The sequence below is a fragment of the Eupeodes corollae genome, chromosome 3 (genome assembly GCF_945859685.1).
Source record: "Eupeodes corollae chromosome 3, idEupCoro1.1, whole genome shotgun sequence".
In the NCBI taxonomy this organism is placed as follows: domain Eukaryota; kingdom Metazoa; phylum Arthropoda; class Insecta; order Diptera; family Syrphidae; genus Eupeodes; species Eupeodes corollae.
Window position 1 is genome coordinate 73,511,190 of NC_079149.1, and position 22,015 is coordinate 73,533,204.

Sequence of the window (22,015 nt, forward strand, 5' to 3'; positions counted from 1 at the left end):
TTCTAAGACAATAACACACTTACCAAAAGAATCTATCCAAATCCTTCAATGGAATATGAAAGGTTATATAAATAACTACAATGAGCTAAGTATACTTATAAAAGAATTTTCTCCAAGTGTAATTTCTCTCCAGGAAACACACTGTCCCTATCTTTTTAAGCCATACACCCCAAAATCGTTCATTGGTTATTTTCACAATCTCGATAGCAACACCTCAGCCAAACAAGGAATTGCTATACTAGTTAAGAAAGACATTCCGCACAAGCAAAGACATATAAACTCACACATCCTAACTCTTGCAATCGAAGTTCAACTTTCAACCATATTTACTTTATTGTCCATATATATACACCCTGATCAACCATTTTCTACAAATGACCTCGAAAATATAGTCAGTCAAATAAATACTCCAGTCATAATAACGGGTGACGTTAACTCCTGGAGTGTGTTGTGGGGATCTCCCAAAACTAACGCCAGAGGAGCAATCTGGGAAAGGTTTTTAAATAATTCAAACCTCATAATTCTTAATGATGGCTCCCCTACTCATTTTTCCACGCACCAATCTTTTACGCATATTGACATTACCACCTGCTCCCCGGAAATATACCCAAAGATCTCTTGGAAGGTTTTAGACGATCTCTATAACAGTGATCATTTCCCGTTCATCACTACCGTAGTCTCTAACAAAGTGGCTCCTGAATCTTGTTTTACCCCCAAATTTAAAACAGATCTAGCTAACTGGCTTAGTTTCCAAAAGCACATTTTAAACGACTTATCATGTAAAAGTATCTCTCTCAACATTAATCAAGAAGCCGCTCGCCTTACTAAAGCTATTCGCCTAGCTGCAAACATCGCAATACCACAAAGCACACCAAAACCTGGGAAACACACAGTATCGTGGTGGAATTCAGAGCTCAGCTCTTTGCGGAAAGGTAAAAACAAGGCTTGGAAATCGTTTAAAAAATACCCTACCCCGCAGAACCTTATTTTATACAAAAAATCAAACGCGAAATTCCGAAGGGAAGTAAAAAATAGTAAAGCTAGTAAATTCGGCGAAATTACTGCTTCAATCAATCCCACTTCCTCCCCATCCAAGATATGGAAAGATATTCGTTGTGTTACAGGTACGTTTACTCCACAATCCATCAAGTGTATTGCAGCTAACGATCAGCAAATAACAAATCCTTACGAAATAAGCAATTATTTTGCTAGTAATTGGTCAAACCTTTCCAAAGACGAGAACTTCTCTCAAGAGTTCAAAATACAAAAATTATCGTCTTTAAACTTTGCGATTAATCACACACCTCTATCTAGCCAATCCAACCGTATTGAAGGTCCAATATCGTTAATAGAACTCGAAAGTTGTTTGTCCAAACTAAAAGGTAAAACTCCCAGTAGAGACCGCATATCATACCCGATGCTAAAAAACCTTCCTCTTTCAACCAAACACAGACTAATAAAACTATATAATAACATTCTCGAAACAGGCACTATTCCACAGAATTGGAAGCTTGCAACAATACTACCTATCCATAAACCAAAAAAACCAAATAATATTATTAACGGATATCGCCCAATATCACTCATTCCTTGCATCTCCAAAGTAATGGAAAAAGTAATTGCAAAAAGGCTTATGTGGTTTATAGAATCAAGAAATCTGATAAGCGCGAACCAAGTCGCTTTCAAAGCAAACAAAGGCTGCAATGATGCTTTACTTCATATCGATTTCTATATCACAAGAGCTTTATCGGCTCGTAATCACGTCACCATATTGTCCCTAGACTTCGAAAAGGCTTTTGATAGAATCGGTATCCATCAAATTTTAGAAAAAATCAAAGCTTGGGGTATCGGACCCAAAATCTTCAACTACGTCAAATCGTTCTTGACTAATAGAAAAATCTGCGCCAAGTCAAACAATTGTTTTTCTGAATCTTATCCTCTCTACAATGGCATCCCCCAAGGTTCTCCTTTATCCGTCGTGTTATTCCTGATTGCTTTCGACGACGTCAGTGCTATTATAGCTAAATACTCGCAACTTGACCATTGTATATACGCCGATGACGTATATATCATGTGTAAACACAATAACCTCGCAGAACATCAATCTCTTTTTTCAAATGTTCTAGCAGACATTTCAACTTGGTCTGTTAGTTCGGGTGCCAAATTATCAGTAGATAAATGCAAAACTTTGCATATATGTCGTAAAACATCTTGTACTGGAGTTTCTTTTAACTTTAATAATATCAGTATAGAAAATGTCACTAACCTAAGTATCTTAGGAATTATTTTCAATAATAAATTTAATTTTAAGAACCACTGTATTGAACTTAAAAAGAGCTTAGCTGCTAGGGTCAATATTGTAAATTATCTATCCAGTAAAAAATCATTTGCACATATAAATACTTTATGTAATGTAACAAGATCTTTAGTCTTAAGTAAGATAGATTATGGTTTATCAATCTACGGAAACTCTCCTAAAACTACAATAAACTACATCAAGTCTCCTTACCACCAAGCTGCACGCAGAAGTTTAAATGCTTTCCCAACCACCCCAATACGTAACATAATGGCAGAAGCTGGACTTCCCCTAGTAGAAGAACATATTCTAGAAACCAGAGCTAAACTCTATGTGAAATTTGCGTTCAGCCGAGGCTCAATTATTGATGAAGACATCAAAACACTTGATAAGGCAAAGTATCTTAAACGTATTTTTTCAGCAATTTCTACCGCTATAACAATTGCCAAATCTATGGAACTTCCAGTTATTAAACACGAAAAATACTATCCAGCATGCCCACCATGGTGCATTGAAGATTCCTCTTTTATCATGGACATGACTGAACACAACAAAAATCGCACTTCGTCATACATCTACCGATCTTTATTCAAAGATACTACTGATGCCCTAAGGTCCAAAAATTGGAAAATAATTTTCACAGACGGTTCCAAAACCCAATACAGCACATCGTTTGCTTCAACCTACGAAGATGGTTCCCTTCTGTCCATTGGAATCCTGGACAATACTGTCTCTATATTCACCGCTGAAGCTACTGCGATCTTAAAGACTGCAGAGATATTAACAAAACTACAAGGCCACTTTTTGATCTGTTCGGACAGTTTGGCAGTTCTGCATGCTATTCAAAATCCCAACAACAGCACCGTCATAATTAGCAAAATAAGAGACCATCTCATTAAGTCTGCCAACAAACTAAAACTAATGTGGGTTCCCGGTCACGCTGGGATTTTAGGTAACGAACAAGCTGATAAAGCAGCAAATGCTGCTCATGTTTCCCCAGTGAAATCTGTGCATGTACTGACAAAACGTGACTTATTACGTGAAGTCAACCGTAAAATCAAAGCACATAGACTAAATGACTGGCAGAATTACCAGCATTTCTACAGTTCCATCAACATTGATAAAGCTAAACCAAGCTACCCAACCTCAACTTCAAGACAGATGAACACTACCTTTGGAAGACTACGACTAGGGCACATAGCTCTTACACATCAACACCTTCTTAAAAAAGAAAGCCATCCAACTTGTGCAGGCTGCCAAGCAATCTTGGACGTTAATCATATTCTAGGAATGGGTACATGCAAATACTTGACTTCCAACACCAGTTTATACAATACAAATCTATCAACCACCGAGATACTAGGAAACTTGGATCCAAATAACATCAGGAAAATATACAACTTTATAAACCTACACAACTTTAAAATATAACTATATAATTCTTAAAACTATAAAATAACTTTAAAACATAAATATTTATATCTCACTATTTATACTATTCACTTTTTACATTATCTATTAAAAAAAATATACAAGCTTAGTTTTTATAAAGAGTCAGAAGCCTCAGCAGCTAAGTCTCTTAACAATATGTATTAACCTGTAAATTTTAATTTATAGTTAATAAATTTTAATAATAATAATAATAATAATAAAATTTTCTCGGGCAATTGAGTAATAAACTTGTCTTTAACCATCACATCCAAATTGTTGCCATATTTACATTGCAGAGCCAGCTTCTTGATACGAGCATACCATGTTGACACACTTTCGTTTTCGTTGCGAATGGCGTCATGGAAATTTTTACGTTCATGATATACAATAGTTGGAGGTGTGAAGTGAGATTCCAAAATGTCGCACAGCTCACTCAAATCTATATTCACTGGCGTCTTTGGATCACATAGACTGCGTAATAGTTCATATGCTGAAGATCCAATTGATTTTAATAAAATCGCTTTTTTTGCTTTTTCGTCGGTGCAATTTATTTCGGTGAAGTGAATGTCCAAACGCTCTTTCCAAATGCCCTTTTTGTCTTCGCTTGGATTAAATTCACTGATGGTCGTCGAATGGACTACGGTGCTTTTGTCGTTGGCCATTGAAAATATTCGCAAAACGTGTTTCAACGTTTTAGATTTTGAACCGACTAAAATTTTGTTTTTAAATAAAAACTAATCGAAATTCGATGCTTGCTTTTCTATTACAATGATTTTTTTATAATATAAAATTTCTCGTCGCCAATTTTGTAATGTATTGAATAAAGAAAAGACTTGTTGATAGTTCAAAGTATGCGAATAGAATAGAATTTTATTAAGAATAATGAAGTATTCAGTAAAGCTTACATGATACTCGATAAGGTGATTTCGATATGTTTTACAGAGTGTATTATTACTACAGTAGATTTCTTTTAGGCATTTACTCATATATATATAACAGATGTCATCTGCATAATATGGAAAATATGTTAAACAAAATGTGATGATCTGAATTACAAAATTTTTCGGACTTGAATTATGTTGGGCATTTTTACCTACAAGTGGTCATGTTTTTTATCGTCCAGTTGAATAGACTTTCGTGTCCCATATTGTGGTATTAGCTCTACTCGACACAAACACGAAGTGAAGACTGAAGCAAATACGAAGAAAGGGTAAGTCAAAAACATGCAAGGAATTAGCTTCATTACTCCACACACACACACACTCACGCATATTCGTACAGTTTTCTCTTTACAAACACAACACCAACATTTCAATCAGCGCCCAACACCTTGTAGCAATTACCCTGGTTACAAGACGAGATCGAGGAATCGAATCGAATCGAATTGAGATTTCGATCCAGGTATATGGTGGCACTGAATCGAGGAATCGAATTCAAATGGGATCGAAATGACATTTCGGTTTTATTTGTGTGCGTACTGTACTTTTAAATAAACTTACAATCTTAGAACAATGCTCTAAACACAAGGACGAGCGCCAAATTAAATTCAGCTTAGAACCAAAAATACTCCATTTAAATGGAGTCTTTTTGCTTAGAACAAACAAGAGAGAAAAAAATTATCGCACGCACACAAGCAAAACCTCACACACCAATAACTCGATTCCCCGATTCAGGTTTACAAACAAATTTTCGATTCGATTCACCTCTTTCAGTGGGATCGGATCGAGTAATCCTATTTCGATCCGATCCAGGTCTATACGGCGCTAAATCCTGATTCAATTCGGATTCAATTCTCCTTGTAAACGCGGTAAATGTGGTAAGTTGTGAAGCTGTTGAGAAATATGTATCAAGGTTTTCTCTTTACAGTCGTAAGTGCGTTCAACAACTAACAACAACAATTAAATATACGACCAGCCCAACCTGTACAGTCGCACCCTCTTAAGTGCATATACATTTTTTCAATATTTTTTTTTAAACCAATTAATAAAAACAGTAGCAAAATCCACTCAGTCAAACCTAAACAGCCAAACATAGTTAAGTGGAAAGGAATTTGTTTTGATTAAAAGAAAAAAAAAAACAAATACCACTACCAGAACAAAATCTACAGAACTCAATTTTTCTATGAGATATGAGAAAAGTGATTGTTTGTTTAAGAAAAACTGGCACAATATTATAACTCTTCTTCTGAGTCAGAATCCTTCGACTTTACCGAATACGAAGACTTTGTGTCAACATTTGTTCAACAAGAACTTCTGCAAGCGAACAGTCAGCAACCAATCGTGCCTGGTGATTTTAATTACGCTTTCTGAAGATCAGGGGTGGCATCGGGTAAGGTGATTGTTGATAGTCAAAATAATCGAATTTGATCTGTGCAAGATGATAGTCAAATTGATACCTAAAAAGCTGTCACTAGAAAAGTTTGATAGTCATTTTCCTATATATACATATGTCGTTTCTGAATAGAGCTACCAGACGCTTACAAAAAACGAATGTTTGTTTTTCAGTTACGTTTTTTAGATGCAAAACCACATTCTTGTGACCGACAAAGATGACGAAATTCGAAAAAAACACAAGATAAGTAAGAATGTTATTTAAACACAGCCCATTTGATACTTTTATTTAGATATTTTACATTATTTAAATATTTTAAATTTCACCATAGCAACAATGAATTGTGACAATTTTATTCTGAAATTGTTCAATCGAATTGAATCAGCTTACACAGACGGGAAACTCGGTGATAGTCAATTTGATTATCAAAAATTTGATAGTCAACAATCACCTTAGCCGCTTCCACCCCAGATAACCCGTTTGGTAGCCGCTGTAGGTGTGAAAGAAAACCAAGATACGTTCAGTACATGCACTCGATTTGATGGTGAAAACAAGGATGGTGAATAGCCACAATAACGGTGTATAAGAATATCGAAACCGTTTCCGACGCCCATGCACTTATAGGGTTGCCGTTGATTTTCGAAGAATTTGCATCAAGTTAGTGCACAGATGTCAAAAATCAAGCAAACAAATTTTGTAATGCGATCAAATTATTGCATTAATCGTTTGTTTCTCCAAAACCTTCATGGAGAATTTGTATGGAACTTTTTGAAGAAAAGTAAAAGTGACAGAGTCAGCTACCACTTACAAGCAGCTGATTGCTGGGAAGATAGCAAGGATTTCTTTTTCGTGTAAAAAAAATAGCTTGCGTTTTCCCAACATCCAGCTTTATTTTTCATTTGGTATAATATTTTTCAAGTACTTTGATCACATCTCTCAATGTTGAGAAAATTCATGTGATGAAAATACTGCAGTGTCATCAGCGAAAATAGCTGATTCACATTGCGGTAGACTTGTAAAATCCGAAGTGTAAATATTGTACAAGGCCGGACCAAGTACTTAACCTTGTTGGACGCCGAAATCGACAAATAACAACCTAGAAACATCACAATTGACATGAACTTGATAACATCTATCGGACAAGAAACCTGAACAATTTTACACAAACACAAAGGAAAGTCGAACTGTATCATTTTATATATAATACCATTGTGCCATAGTGAATCAAAAGCCTTTACGATGTCTTACAATATCATGCCCCTTAATTGGCCACGGGAATGATGGTCTAATTCAAATTCGTTTAATCTGGTAAGATGTGCTGTGAGATCTATAAATTGTATATCGGGAGGTATGTCTTTATCTGAAATAACTTTTAAAATATGTTGTTTCAGTATTTTTCAAAAACTTTTCTTATGTTCCTCAGTAAACTGATTGGTCTGTAGCTTTCAGGATTATCTGGAGCTTTTCCGGTCTTAAGCACAGGGACAACCATTGAATTTTCCAACATTGAGGGAAGTATTGCAATTAAAGGCATCATCATGAATAGACTTACTAACGAGCAACGCTTGCAAATCATTGAATTTTATTACCAAAATCAGTGTTCGGTTCGAAATGTGTTTCGCGCTTTACGTCCGATTTATGGTCTACATAATCGACCAAGTGAGCAAACAATTAATGCGATTGTGACCAAGTTTCGCACTCAGTTTACTTTATTGGACATTAAACCAACCACACGAATGCGTACTGTGCGTACAGAAGAGAGAGAGATTTATTGCGTCTGTTTCTGAGAGTGTTGCTGAAGACCGTGAAATGTCGATTCGCAGCAATTGGGTTTGTGTTATTCGACCACATGAAAGATTTTACGCAAAGATCTTGGTGTAAAACCGTATAAAATACAGCTCGTGAAAGAACTGAAGCCGAACGATCTGCCACAACGTCGAATTTTCAGTGAATGGGCCCTAGAAAAGTTGGCAGAAAATCCGCTTTTTTATCGACAAATTTTGTTCAGCGATGAGGCTCCTTTCTGGTTGAATGGCTACGTAAATAAGCAAAATTGCCGCATTTGGAGTGAAGAGCAACCAGAAGCCGTTCAAGAACTGCCCATGCATCCCGAAAAATGCACTGTTTGGTGTGGTTTGTACGCTGGTGGAATCATTGAAAGTATTTTTTCAAAGATGCTGTTAGACGCAAAGTTACGGTGAATGGCGATCGCTATCGTTCAATGCTAACAAACTTTTTGTTGCCAAAAATGGAAGAACTGAACTTGGTTGACATGTGGTTTCAACAAGATGGCGATACATGCCACACAGCTCGCGATTCTATGGCCATTTTAAGGGAAAACTTCGGAGAACAATTCATCTCAAGGAATGGACCGGTAAGTTGGCCACCAAGATCATGCGATTTGACGCCTTTAGACTATTTTTTTTTGGGGCTACGTCAAGTCTAAAGTCTACACAAATAAGCCAGCAACTATTCCAGCTTTGGAAGACAACATTTCCGAAGAAATTCGGGCTATTCCGGCCGAAATGCTCGAAAAAGTTACCCAAAATTGAACTTTCCGAATGGACCACCTAAGACGCAACCGCGGTCAACATTTAAATGAAATTATCTTCAAAAAGTAAATGTCATGGACCACTCTAACGTTTCAAATAAAGAATCGATGAGATTTTGCAAATTGTATGCGTTTTTTTTTTTTTAAGTTCTCAAGCTCTTAAAAAATCACCGTTTATATATAAATCATGAAATATATTAAGAAACACAAATATGATATTTACAAAAATATAAAGCATTGTATAAAACCAAAAGATTTACTTTGGGCCCCTATTGTTGATCCAACATGATTTAAATTAATTATAAGTTAGTTTAAGGACAATTGTATATAAAACAAACTGAAAAATAAAAAACACAACGAGCATTCTGTTCAATAAATCTTAGTTGTAAACACACACTATAGTTGGAGTAAATTTATTTTTGCATTATTAATAGCTTGCTTACTTCGCTGTTATCAGTAGACAAGCTGAACAAATTTTAAATAATTTTAATATCTCAGTTAGACATCGCCAATTCTCAAAAGTTATGAGATGGAATAAAGGTCCGTGTCAATTGTATGCTTATGATTTTGAAAAATACATTTTAAAGTAAATTTGTGACGCTGATTCCGAACTCCTATTTTAGCTACATGCTCCAATAATCATTGTCTACATATTTTTTAATTTTGTAAACGCGATGTGATAATCTGTTTTATCATGTTAAATAAACAAAAAATACTTTTATATCGCTATAAATTGTTGACCAGTATTATCAAACTTATCAAAAGTTACCCTTTTCGAAATAGGAAAAATATACAAATAAAATAAATGTTTTTAGGACTTACCGAAAATTTAAATCCATTTCTTGATATGCTTTTTCCAGAAAAATTGGTTTCAAACGCAGGCATACCAAACTGTAATAGGTACAAGAATACAAACATAACTAATCAATATAAAATAAATAGTTAAAATATAAATAGTTGGAATTCTAACAGCCGTTTGTAAATATCGATTTTCGGAGAGAGTACGATAGCTTTGGCAACAAGAAATGATAACGGATTCTTGAATAAAGGTTCAATTCAAGCATTTTTACGAGGTTAAATCATTAAAAACCATTTAAATGCTTTCAAAAACATATTAAACTTCTTTTTGCAATCAAAAATAGTTTATGGAAAAATATACTTTCAAACAGAAAATTAATGGTAAAAACTTGAATCTATGCTTTGTGTTATAGATTTTATCCAAGATTTTGAAATTGAACACACGATTTTTTGTATGTTTTTTTTTAACTTTTAATCAAACGTCGAAATATATGACGGTATGTCTTTATGTTTTAGAGATTCTTTTTTCCAAAAATTATAAATTTGAGTAGTATATTTTATTTTTTTTTTATTTTATCTTCAATTAGTTTTAAATATCAAATCAAAATTCAAAACAAAAAAAACGAGAAAAAGTTCTGTCCCGTCCTGCAATCATTTCCTTGTGCTCGATCGTTCATATACTTTGTATGTATGAAAGCTTGTAATTTTTGCGTTTTTTTTGTTGGGATAGTATGCAACCATCGAGTTTATATAAATGCGTATAAATTGGTGTTTGTTTGGATTAGTACAAACTTACACTAAGGCACAACACTAGGAGAAAATTGGTTTTTAAAAGTCCAAATTGGAATTTAGTAAGAAAATTCATTATAAGTCATTGTACGAATTTTTAGGAAGATCTGCCAACACTCTACACTTTTTTTCTAAGTAATATACGATTGGTGTGCACCTGTACGCACATAAGGACATTGTATCATATTTACGACAAGAATTGTTAAGTAACATGGAAAATTCTACTGGGAACTGAACGACGTCTTCAGCATCTTTAACCGGTCACAATACCTTCTCGATAAAGACGTTATTATTTGTAAAATGAATGAGATTTAACACGCTAACAGATTTTTGTACGACCACTAATTACGGAAAAAATACTGATGACCCAAAGGAAACATTTCTTACCATTTGTAAGTCATGGCTTTACCAATATATATAGTTAACCAATGATTGATAGTTAACTTCATGAGGGTATTCAAATTTATTTCAATTGCAATTGGAACAATATTATTGGGAAATTGGTAGCAATTTATATATATGTACTAAGATAAACTAATCATTATTTATTAACAATAAGTACTTTGTGTGGTTTAACACGATATTTGGTCCCACTCTTTTATTGTAATCCTTTTAAGGTCTGATTTTGAAGAAATCTTGTGTTTTCTCAATGTTTGTCCCAAATGTTTCAATAAATTTTCTATGGACTTAACGTCAGAAGATTGCGGGGATGTTTTAAGTTTCGTTCGAGCATTGTAGAGCAATTGCTTAGGATCATTGTCTTGTTGTAAGACAAAAGAATTCCTAAGATCACGCTTTTAAGTTTTTCAATTAGTACGCAAAATGTCAATCTACATGTTGGCTGTCACATGATTTTCAATAAATGTTAAATTGACCTCACCATTTGCCGCCATACATCCTTAACCAAAATGCAGCCTCCACCATGTTTGACAGTAGAGTCATAATTTTTAGCTGTTTAGCTCCGTAGTTGGTTGCCTTCCATCGCTCCCAAAAATATTATTTTTCGACTCATCAGAAAAAACAACCCAAAACTCTCTTGGTTTGTTTAAATAAGTTTTGGAAAATTCTAAGCTTTTTTATTTTATTTACTTTCAAGATGATTGGTTTTTTTTCGCAGCTTTCCCGTAATATTTTGATTTGTGCAAAGCATCACAAAAAGTCTGGTCTCTAAGATGTTCACCGATAGTAGGTCGGTCTGTTCGAACTATTTGATAACACGTCGAATAGTGAATAAATTTATTTTGAGCTCTTTACCAATTTCATTAAACGTTAAGCTATTTTGGGGAATAATAACACTTCGGTTTAGTTTTTATTTTAAAATTGCCTTAATTGAAAGGTAATGTTTTGGCAGCTGGCCAATCTGGCCAATACTAGATGCCTAATTTTAAGTCCCTTATGTCGTCTGAACTTGCCCATTTTCCATCAAATATGTCGTTTCTGAATAGAGATACGAGACGTTTGGAAAATTTTCTTAGTGTCCTTTTTTCGTTAAGAAAAAAACATTCTCATGACCGACAAGGCTTACGACGTTAGAAAAAACACAAGAAAAGTAAGAATATTATTAAAATACAGCCAATTTAATACTTTTATTAAGATATTTTATAAAATTTCACTATTGCAACAATGAATTGTTACAATTCTAACCTCAGATTTCTTATTTTCAAAATCATCTATTGTTTTTTTTAATAACTATTTTGTGTTTTTAGCGTGTTTTTTTTTTGTTATTTTATTAAAAAGGTATATTGTTAAAACCTGACGTGAAAGAGATATTCTAAGTTAAGAAGAGAAAAATATGGTTTGGTTTCCAAGGCTTTGGTTTCGGATAAATTATACTTCCTTAAAAATCGATCAAAACTATTTAAAAGTAGTAAATTACATTGTTTTTTCCAAATTACTCGAAGACTATTGGTTATTAAAAAAATGTAATATATAAATTGTAGCTTATGTACGTAATTCTAAAATTTCCTATGTAGATTTCATAGATATGGAGAAAAACGATCAAAAATATTGGGTTGTAGTGCATTAAATAAAAAAATGAAACGGTATCATATTTATAAGTGGAGAAATACGTATATTGTGTTATGAATGGGAAAAAATTTGTTGTAAGAAAACTGTGTTTCAGAGTAGTGACGGACGCCGCCATCCTGTAAATATATTTTGTTTGCATTTTGTTAAAAACGACCAAAAATGAGGATTGATAACTTAATTCTCTTAAACTTGTAAGTACTCAAAATGAACCCTATACCAGAAATGTCTTCTTTAAACAAGGTCTTAGTAAACAACCTTCCAAAGCGTAAATAGAAATTTAAAATTTACTTACTGTTTGATTTCCTTTTCTTTTTCGAAAAGACATCTTAGCTCTCTTAAATCCAGCAGAAACTCCTTATCCATTTCTGTATCATAGTATTCAGGTCCTGAATGTTGGTACGTGTAGGTCCAATATTCCATTACTGCTTGCGAACAGTAAAAAAAATCCAGAAAACTTAAATAGTTCAGTTTCTTTTTAGATGTCTCGAAACGTATACATGCCAGGAAAACAATGGAAGCATATTTTCTTTGAAAATAAAGTAAACAATAATAATTAGTATTTATTATTAACGTTTTATAATTAATCATGTGTCCTTTCAAATATTTTGTTTAAATGACTCCAACAATATATAACGGTAGAAGTTTTCTTTAAAGTACCTATGCACTAAAGAATGTAAATGCTATTAGTTCATATTTCCTAATTAAAAACTTATTTTGGCATCTATTACAATGCAGTAAATACTATAAAGGAGAACGGGCGCTTTTGTTAGGGGAAGTGCGTTATAATTTGTATCTAAATTTACTACTCAGAAACTATTTTTGTAGGTATAGATTGCTCACCCGTGGTTAGTGCGTTGGAATGTCATGCAAGGGGTCTTGGGTTCAATCCCTGCCTGTGCCACCTTAATTAAAAAAAATTAATTTTCGCGGGTACTGCCTCTTGCGAGGAATTGACAAATCCTTCAAGAGTAATTCTTGTCATGAAAAAGTGCTTTCTCAAACTAGGCGTTCGGATTCGGCCTAAAATTGTAGGTCCCTTCCATTCCTGACAGCAGTACTCGCACACAGGAATGGTTTAGAGTCGTAAGTCACTAGGCCCTGGTTCACAACGGACAGTTGCGCCACCCCATTTGATTTTGATAGATTGCTCACTAAAAAAACAACAGTAGCGGACATTTTTATTCCGCACACAAATAGAACTGAGTTGTTCAATTGTTTAAAACATTAGAAAAATTAAAATTTACTTTAAGTTGTTTACGCGTATTTTAAACACTATTGAACATTTTGACGTGAATTTTGACAGTGATGTGCATAACAGAAGTGCCAACATAAAAATAAAAACTTTGGAAGAAATGAAATTATACCTTCTTACAATATCTTAAATATTGATGTTTTCAAAGGAACTTATTTGGAGGCCGAACAGAATGGGCCACAATAGATTTCATGGCTCAGTTTATTGCTACCCTTTTAATACTCTTAGTTAGTGCATTGGACTGTCATGCAAGGAGTCTTGGGTTCAATCCCTGCCTGTGCTACCTTAATTTAAAAAAAATAATTTTCGCGGGTACTGCCTCTTGCGAGGAATTGACAAATCGTTCAAGAGTAATTCTTGTCATGAAAAAGTGCTTTCTTAAATTAGCCGTTCGGATTCGGTCTAAAATTATAGGTCCCTTCCATTCCTGACAACAGTACTCGTACACAGGAATGGTTGAGAGTTGTAAGTCACTAGGCCCTGGTTCACAACGGACTCCCTTGGCGGCTATAACAGACCTAACTCCTTTTGGGACACTTTCAATTTGAATACATTAAAAGCAAGTATTTTTTAAACTTTTACTTTTGTGCCATTTTGAGGCGTTCTATAATTGCCCTCTTCATGAGCTCCTAAAGATTTGCTATAGAATCTAAGTCTGGAGAAATTTTCTTGCCAATCCAATATACAAAAAATGCTTTGACATCGCAATTTCCATAAACTGCCACTTTTATTTTGGCCAAATTAACAGCTTTCTCAAATGAAGTTGGTTTCATTTCCTTAAATGGGCCGCCACCTGTTTTTCTTAAATTTTGCAAGTTTTTTTTGTGCGGTGTCTAAAATTGAATAGTTTCAATCAATAATGAAAGGATAATATATAGTGTTACATGCTTCCTTCCAAACTTTAACGTTTTTGATAGGGGGTTCCTTGCAATTTAGGTTTTGGCAAAGTACCTTCCAGCATTTATTAGAATTTTCAGATAAGCAATTTGTGGCTATAGATGGGTACTTCTTCATGTACTCCAGTAAAACACTTACATTGCAAGCCAAGCAAGCAAACATATCCTTTAAACACAATCTTTCACAATAATAGTGATGAGTCTTCTTAATTTTTTAAATTTTACTCCAATCGATATTTTATACTTTCTTAACATGTACATAATATGTTGTTTTACTTAACAAAATAAACGCAATTAAAGTTGAAAAGGAATGCCAAACACAATTTCCGCACGATTTCTTTCGAGTTTGAAAAACGAACGATTGTTTTCGTTTCGTTTGTTACAGAATTTTGAATGAATAAAACAAAAAACAACATCCGCAGTATAATCACTGCCGAAAGAAGGTAAAGTGAAATCAGCTATAGATAGAAATATACTTTATTTCAGTATCTATGGATATGATTGTAGTGTTCAAAATACAACATCATGAATTTTGATATTTAGACAGAATTTCTTTTTAAATTATTTCAACAGTTTATTAGTTTTCTTCAATATAAGAATACGAAACATGATGAAAATTGATTCTAAATTCAATTAACACAATACGAGTTTCTTTCACAAAGTTCTAGTCTTTTTTACATTGAGGTGCCTGTGTTTTGGATGCCAAAGAGACTTTCATAGAAAAAGTACCTATATTTCATAAATGCCCATATTGGCTTTAGAATAAAAAAATGGTAAAATGTCAAACGTAGTCAAAATTCAACTAGCTTTGGGCAGGTTCGGACTTAAAAATAAGACCACTTTATTGGAATGTTGACTGAAAAGTTTTTCAAGAAAATCCTACTATACTACTGCAACTACTAACTATGAAGTCAGTTTTTCACCTTTTTTCATTCAACTGAAAGCCTAACTCTATTACTCTATGAATTATTTATTTTGTACGCAATTTCATTTAATGTTTTGTAAGAAGGGATCTTTAAATTTGGCTATCCTGAAGAATGTTTTGTACAAATATATAAAATAAGAAACATTTGTGTTTTAAGAACACTAAATATTTAATTTTGTGTTTAAATTAAATAAAAACAAATATAAGATATAATTTGAGTGGTATAAATTTGTATTTAAATACTGAACGATGTATTTCATTTTTCGTTCTTGAGTGTTAAGCGAGCAGCTGATTGCGAAACGTCAAAATCAGTCTGCTATAACTTTTTAGCTGAAAATTGTATATTACTTCGGAGGGGAAATTTTCAACTTATAATATCTAACCAATCGGAATGTTTTAACTATAGCCGCTAGCTTAGTGAGTGCCCCAATTTTACTTACTTTGCCAATGTGTCAGAAAGCATAAACTGTTGTTTTATATTGCTTGTTATATTCCCAGGTAATTCTTCAACAGCTTTAAAAATCCGCTTAACGTTGTCAAACTGTCGCCTGAAAAAAAAATAAAGATGTTATTCGGTTTGATGTCGATGAAATCTATTTTAAAACAATATTAATGAAACAAATATATTTTAAATGAAAGAAAAAAATTCAAAATTATTAAACTGTCACAGGCAACTTATTTTAGATTTTGGTTTAACATTTTTTTAAATTACAAGAAAACCAACAACACTTATTTGGATACGGATTTGTCTTGGGCTAAAGGTACATAAACGAGCGCCTCGTGGCCATCGGTATCAAGGCTAAATTTGGCAGCTTTAGCCTGATATGCGCACACGCTCCCACAGAAGAGAAGGGTGACAACATCTGTTCATATGTTCTTCGAGCTCTTACACAAAACATATGAGCAGTGTCCTAGCTACGATAATAAAATTGAACTGGCCGATTCTAATGCCAAGCTAGAAAGGGAATACATCTTTGGTGGAATAATCAAGAAAAAACAGCCTGCACGACAAAACTTCCGACAACAGATTCAGGCTCATAGATTTTGCTGCGGTGCGAAACATCCACAAAGGAACTTGGAGTTCTCTAGATCAATCTACCGTCAACCAGATTGACCTTATTGCGATCGACACTAAACACGCTTTTAGCGATCATGATCAGTGATGTCCGAACTTTCCGAGAAGCTTGCATCGACTCGGACCATTACCTCGTTGTAGCCAAGGAGCACTTTAAGTTTCCAGACCAAATGCAAAACAAGGAGATGCTGGGAGAAGGTACAACGTCGAACGGCTACAATCGCAAGAGATCGCCAAATCCTTCTCCAAACGTGTTACAAGTAACCTTTTTCGAAGCTCTCTACCGCCATCACAATGTATCGAAAACCAGTGGCAACATTGCCAAGATGCAATCAGAGAAGATACCTGCTGGGTTTCAAGCAGCAACCAACAATGAAAACCTAGTGTGATGAGGAATGAAGTTCGATAGTCGAAATTCAAAGGTACATAAACCTAGAACCGAAGGCTGCAGAGACAAAAGTGGAAGCATTATAGTGGAACCACACTTAATGCTGAAGATATCAAAGCACCACTTCTGCAGACTGTATAACGTCGATGACAAACCGAATTCGGCTGTCAGGCAGGTAATATTCAACATAGACGACGAAAGCCAACAATCCCGTCCTCCCAACTTGGACGAAGTAAATATTGCCATATCTAGGCTGAAGTCTAATAAAGCCGCTAAAGCAGCTGGAGATATGTTAGTTGGGACATGCCCCTACTTATCTGTAAGATATGGTCGGAAGAAAGCATGCCCGATTAATGGAACCTCAGTATTGTTTGCCCGATTCTCTTAACTAAACCAACTATAAAAGAATCATTCTACTTAACATCGCTTGCAAAATTTCTTTGCCGTAATATTTGAACGTCTGAAACTCATCGTCAACAACCTGATAGGTCTTTATCAGTATGGGTTTAGATCAGGAAAGTCCACAGTCGATCAAATATTCAACGACAGATGCTGTAAAGAACCCAAGAACACCAAATCGACACCCACCATCTTTTCATCGATTTCAAGGCGATTCGAAGGACCAAAGTGTCGCTATATAAGACCACCATCATCCCCGTCCTGCTATACGGCGCAGAAGCATGGACTATTCAAAATTGCAAATGAAACAAATAGTCGTTATCCATAACAATCATAGTGATTTTTTGTTTAGAAACTGTTAATCATGATCATTCAATTATATCACAATATATCCCTTATCACCTTCTGTATTTCAAAAAATATTGGCAGATGACAAATTTGTCAGAAAAATACAATAGCAAATCGTCGCCCGAGAATTGGTTTGTTGTATACGCCAAAATGCACTTTTTTTTGTCGTATATCCACAAAAATAGCCTACTCTTAATATTGGTTTGTCGTACACACCATTTTTTGGCATATACGACAAAAATTCCATGTATTTTGAGCAATTTTTATCTTATAAATTGTTTTGTCGTATGTCTATAGGCTTAAAACATACGACCAAAAATTTAAAATAAAATCTGAAAATTGTTTTGTCGTACGTGTATGAGATCCACAATGAAAGTAAGAATAATATATATATATAATATGACAGCAACGCTTTGTTTGCCAAGAAACCCAAAAGTAACTTATTGTGCAATATGGAATGAATTGCACAGCGGTCGTTCGGGTGATGATATTGCCAGCTCGATTTTAAAAATTTTGAAACAAATATTATCTGATAACCCGTTCATCACATCTCTGACTCTTTGGAGTGACTCCTGTGTCCCCCAAAAATAAAAATAAGGTGATGTCAACTGCTTTGCTTAATAACACTTCTTCCTTAAAAGTTATCGAACAAAAATTTTCGTAGCCTGGACATTCGTTGATTCAGGAAGTTGACTGCGTCCATAGCTCCATCGATAGGTACCTTCGAAATCTGGAAGTATTTAGTCAGCTTTCGTTTTTGCGACATCTTAAAGCTATGCATTTTAGAAATGTAACTTTAAAAATAATTTAAATGCTGCCAATTGACTTTAAAGCGTTTTCGGCTAGAGCAAGCCAGTTAAATTTCTGTCATTCCTTTCACTAAAGTAAAATTTCTTAAATTTAACCTAAATTATCTCTTTTATTTAATTTACAAAACAAGTGCTAGGGAATTGGAATAGCGAAGTGCCTCAATAGCAAAGAAATCAAGCAAAAATACTGTGCAAATCCAGAAAATTTTTTCAGTCTATCCCTTCGAGTCGCAAGCTTCTCTAAGCCTTTATCAAAAGAGAAAATAAACGACCTTAAAAGTCTCTTTATTTTTATGCCTAAGGCAGACCAGGCCTATTATGAAGCCTTATTCAAAATGAAACAATAAATAAACCTGAAGTATTCTTAAATTATTTGTAGTTATTTTAAGCAAATGGTCATAGAATGACTGCATTTTTTATTGAACAAAATGTTATTTAATTTTTATACTTTTATTGTTATGGTCATAGGATGACTTTTTTTAAGTAATTGTGATCTCATATTCACTAACTTGTAGGTATACTTTGTTTTTATAATAATTTTTTTGTAAGACTGCCTTAATAACAAAAGACTGTTTTTTATGTTAACGTTATTCATTAAATAAATAAAAAGACTGTTAAAAATTGAAAGTTGACTTTTTTTAGATGGTTTTCATACCGATTCGTATGTGATTATACTTTATGCTGAATATTGGAATGTCGTACGTGCGTTCACTTTGTCGTACGTGTATGGGATGGAGAAAAAAGTTGAATTTGGTGGCGTATACGACAAACTCATTTTGGCTAAAAACCTTTATAATTCCAAAACTAAAAGAGGTGGGGCAGTTTTGAATACATTAATCAAAAGAATACATATATTCCACACAATATTATATGAAAAATAGAAAAAATTCTGTCGGTTTATTTTTTTTTTATATGAACGCAAACCTTTAAATGCGATTTCCCAAATTCCTAAAAATGGCGTATACAACATACCTACCAATTCTCGGGCGACGAAATGTCATATGCTGACACATTTATCTTGACAGTTTTGTCATTGTAATACATATTTGTCTTCACAATTTTATTGTATAATCTTGAAAGTTGTTATGATCGAGAAATGATAAAATAGGGAATAAAACCGTTGCATTTCATTTCAATTTTTATCATTTCTTGGCAATTTAACTAAGTTGCTCTTTCAATTTTAAAATTTCACACTTTACAAAATCGAGTTTTATTAATAAAAATTGAAGACCATTACACACAATAAAAATCAAGAGCTTTAAAACCAATAACATTCTAGATATACGCGTATTTAAGTTGAAATTAAAGATATTTTATTTGCAAAATCACAGTCAACACTTGATCGTAACTGAGTTTCCTGTTGCAATTGTCAATTATATATTGACAAATATGTATGTAGATTGTTATTATTTTTCATTTCATAAAATAATTGCCAGTAAAAATGTTTGCGAAAACTCCTGCCAGTTGTGGAAAATACATGACAATTCATTGTCATGCCAATTTCTTTACAAAACGAAAAGATGACAATTGTCGGGTATTTTCCTACAACTGTAAAAAAAATTGTGAAATTGTTTATGAGACAAGTTAAGACAATAGTCAAGTTTTAAATTTAAATTTATTTTTTTATAATTTAAATAGTCACCTGTCGCAATTGTCAATGTTTATGAAACAGGCCCTTGTATTGAAGTGTCAATTCAAAACTGTTTTACCTGCATGATTTTAACTTCACAAATGTTTTTTCAGAAACTTCGTCTAGGTCCTTGCGATAGCGAGAAGAAAGTTTTTTTCCCAAAATTTCTCGTGCCACAGAGTCATCAATAGAGTAGTACCTGAAAAAACATGGTTAGTTTCAACAAATAATGTTTGTGTTCTTTTAACTTTTCAATAATTAATCGCAGAGTTTTAGGTTCCAGTTGAAAAGATGACTGCTCTGAAAGCTTAACCGGTGCATGTAATAAACGCTCTATTAAAGAATACGTCCTATATTGATCCAGAATATCAGAAACAATCAGGTCTATATGAGCACTCATAAACTGACCAAAACATTTCTGTTTTAAATACAGTGACGCCTCAGAAGCTTTTAAGGACGAAAATATTGCATTTTAAGCAAATAAAATTCACAACACGAACTCTTACTTGAATAACCTTCAATCCATTGTTGGAATATATCTGAATCAATAAGGGTATAATTACTTATGAAAACATCTATTTCCGCATTCATTTTATTTTTTTGATTTATATACTATACAATATTTAACCCAATAATGAAATTTTGAAGTTCACTTAATTATTAAATTTTTGTGGCGGGAAAACTATGAAAAATAATTTTAAAATATTATTATTTATATTTTTGTTAGTTCTTCCTTTTCAGCCAAAGATGTTCCATGTGAAGAGCAATAACCTAGCTGTCATTCTGGTTTGCCTATAGCTTGAAGGTCAAACAACACGCACACATCTACTGTTAAGATCAATGTACCACTCATAAAAAGATAAGATCTATGTATTTTCCACCAATTTATCACAAATTCATTAGAATATTGAACATGAAAATGGGAACAACGAATTTAAAATGCTTACCTTACATTAAATGGAAAAGTTTCTTCCATCAATTTCTATATGAAGGAAAATGTATTAAATTTGATTCAGAATGTGGGCATTATAAACTAACTTGTAAGGGTTTAATGTTTATGTTTCATTCCTCTCCTGGTGTGATTGTTGTTTTTACACTTGGTTTTCTTTTTTTTTGTAGATCGTTTATATACTAACCTTGACTTACCAATTCGAAGCCCAGGCCTATAAGGAGCGGTTTTATCGGGCTCCCCATCCCTGGAGTTATCCTAAGGATCTGGCCCTCCAGGTTGGGGATTGTGCGTCGGGGTGATTTCCTGGCCACGTAAAAGCTTTCATAGTTGCGAAGCACCAACAAGCCTCGGATACGGACGGATTTACTATTGACAACCAACGCAAACGAATTAAGGACAACGAACTTCGGATATGCACGTGGAATGCTAGGTCCCTTAACAGACTACGTGCAGTGCTACCTCGTTGTAGCCAAGGTAGCACTTCGGATTTCCAGACTCAAGGCAAACAGGGAGGTGCTGGGAGAAGGTTCAACGTCGAACGGCTACAATCACCAGAGATTGCCAAATCCTTTTCCGACCGAGTTACAAGTAACTTCTCTCAAAGTTCTCTGCCGCCAACACAATGTATCGAAAACCAGTGACAACATTTCCCAGATGCAATCAGAGAAGGCGCCTCTGATGTGCTGGGTTTCAAACAGCCACCAACAAGGAAGTTTGATGAGGAATGTCGGTAGGTAAATGCCGCCAAAAAACAAGAACGCAAAGCCGCGCTGCATAAAAGGACGAGAGCTGCTCATGAGCTCTATGAACAGAAGAGGCGAGAGGAACGCAAACTTCTCAGAAGAAAAAAGAGAGGGCATGAGAAGCGTGCGTCGAAGATGTTAAGAGGTTTAAAAGCAGGAATGAAGTTCGAAAGTTTTATGAACAGGTGAAACGAAATTCACAGGTACATAAACCTAGAACCGAAGGCTGCAAAGACGAAAGTGGAAACATCATAGTGAAACCGCAGTCAATGCTGAGGATATAGTAGGACCACTTCTGCAGACTGTATAACGGCGATGACGAACTGAATTCGGCCGTCAGGCAGGATGATCCATTCAACATAGACGACGAAAGC

At 34.2% G+C, this 22,015-nt stretch overlaps 1 protein-coding gene across 2 annotated transcripts in view; it reads right to left on the bottom strand.

The window, feature by feature from the left end:
• The window catches only part of LOC129949470 (acidic fibroblast growth factor intracellular-binding protein), a 51,878-nt gene extending 31,185 nt beyond the window's left edge, over positions 1–20,693 (bottom strand). The window contains exons 1-6 of one of the 2 annotated variants that reach the window (XM_056060956.1): positions 20,453–20,693; positions 20,195–20,393; positions 20,026–20,145; positions 15,738–15,845; positions 12,517–12,750; positions 9,432–9,500 (exon numbers count right to left, since the gene is read on the bottom strand). In XM_056060956.1, the coding sequence (XP_055916931.1) occupies positions 9,432–9,500; positions 12,517–12,750; positions 15,738–15,845; positions 20,026–20,145; positions 20,195–20,393; positions 20,453–20,537 (815 nt within the window). In that variant the 5' untranslated portion in view covers positions 20,538–20,693. The remainder of the gene's footprint in view (positions 1–9,431; positions 9,501–12,516; positions 12,751–15,737; positions 15,846–20,025; positions 20,146–20,194; positions 20,394–20,452) is intronic. The other variant, XM_056060957.1, reaches the window with a different exon arrangement.
• Between the last annotated feature and the right edge of the window lie 1,322 nt (positions 20,694–22,015).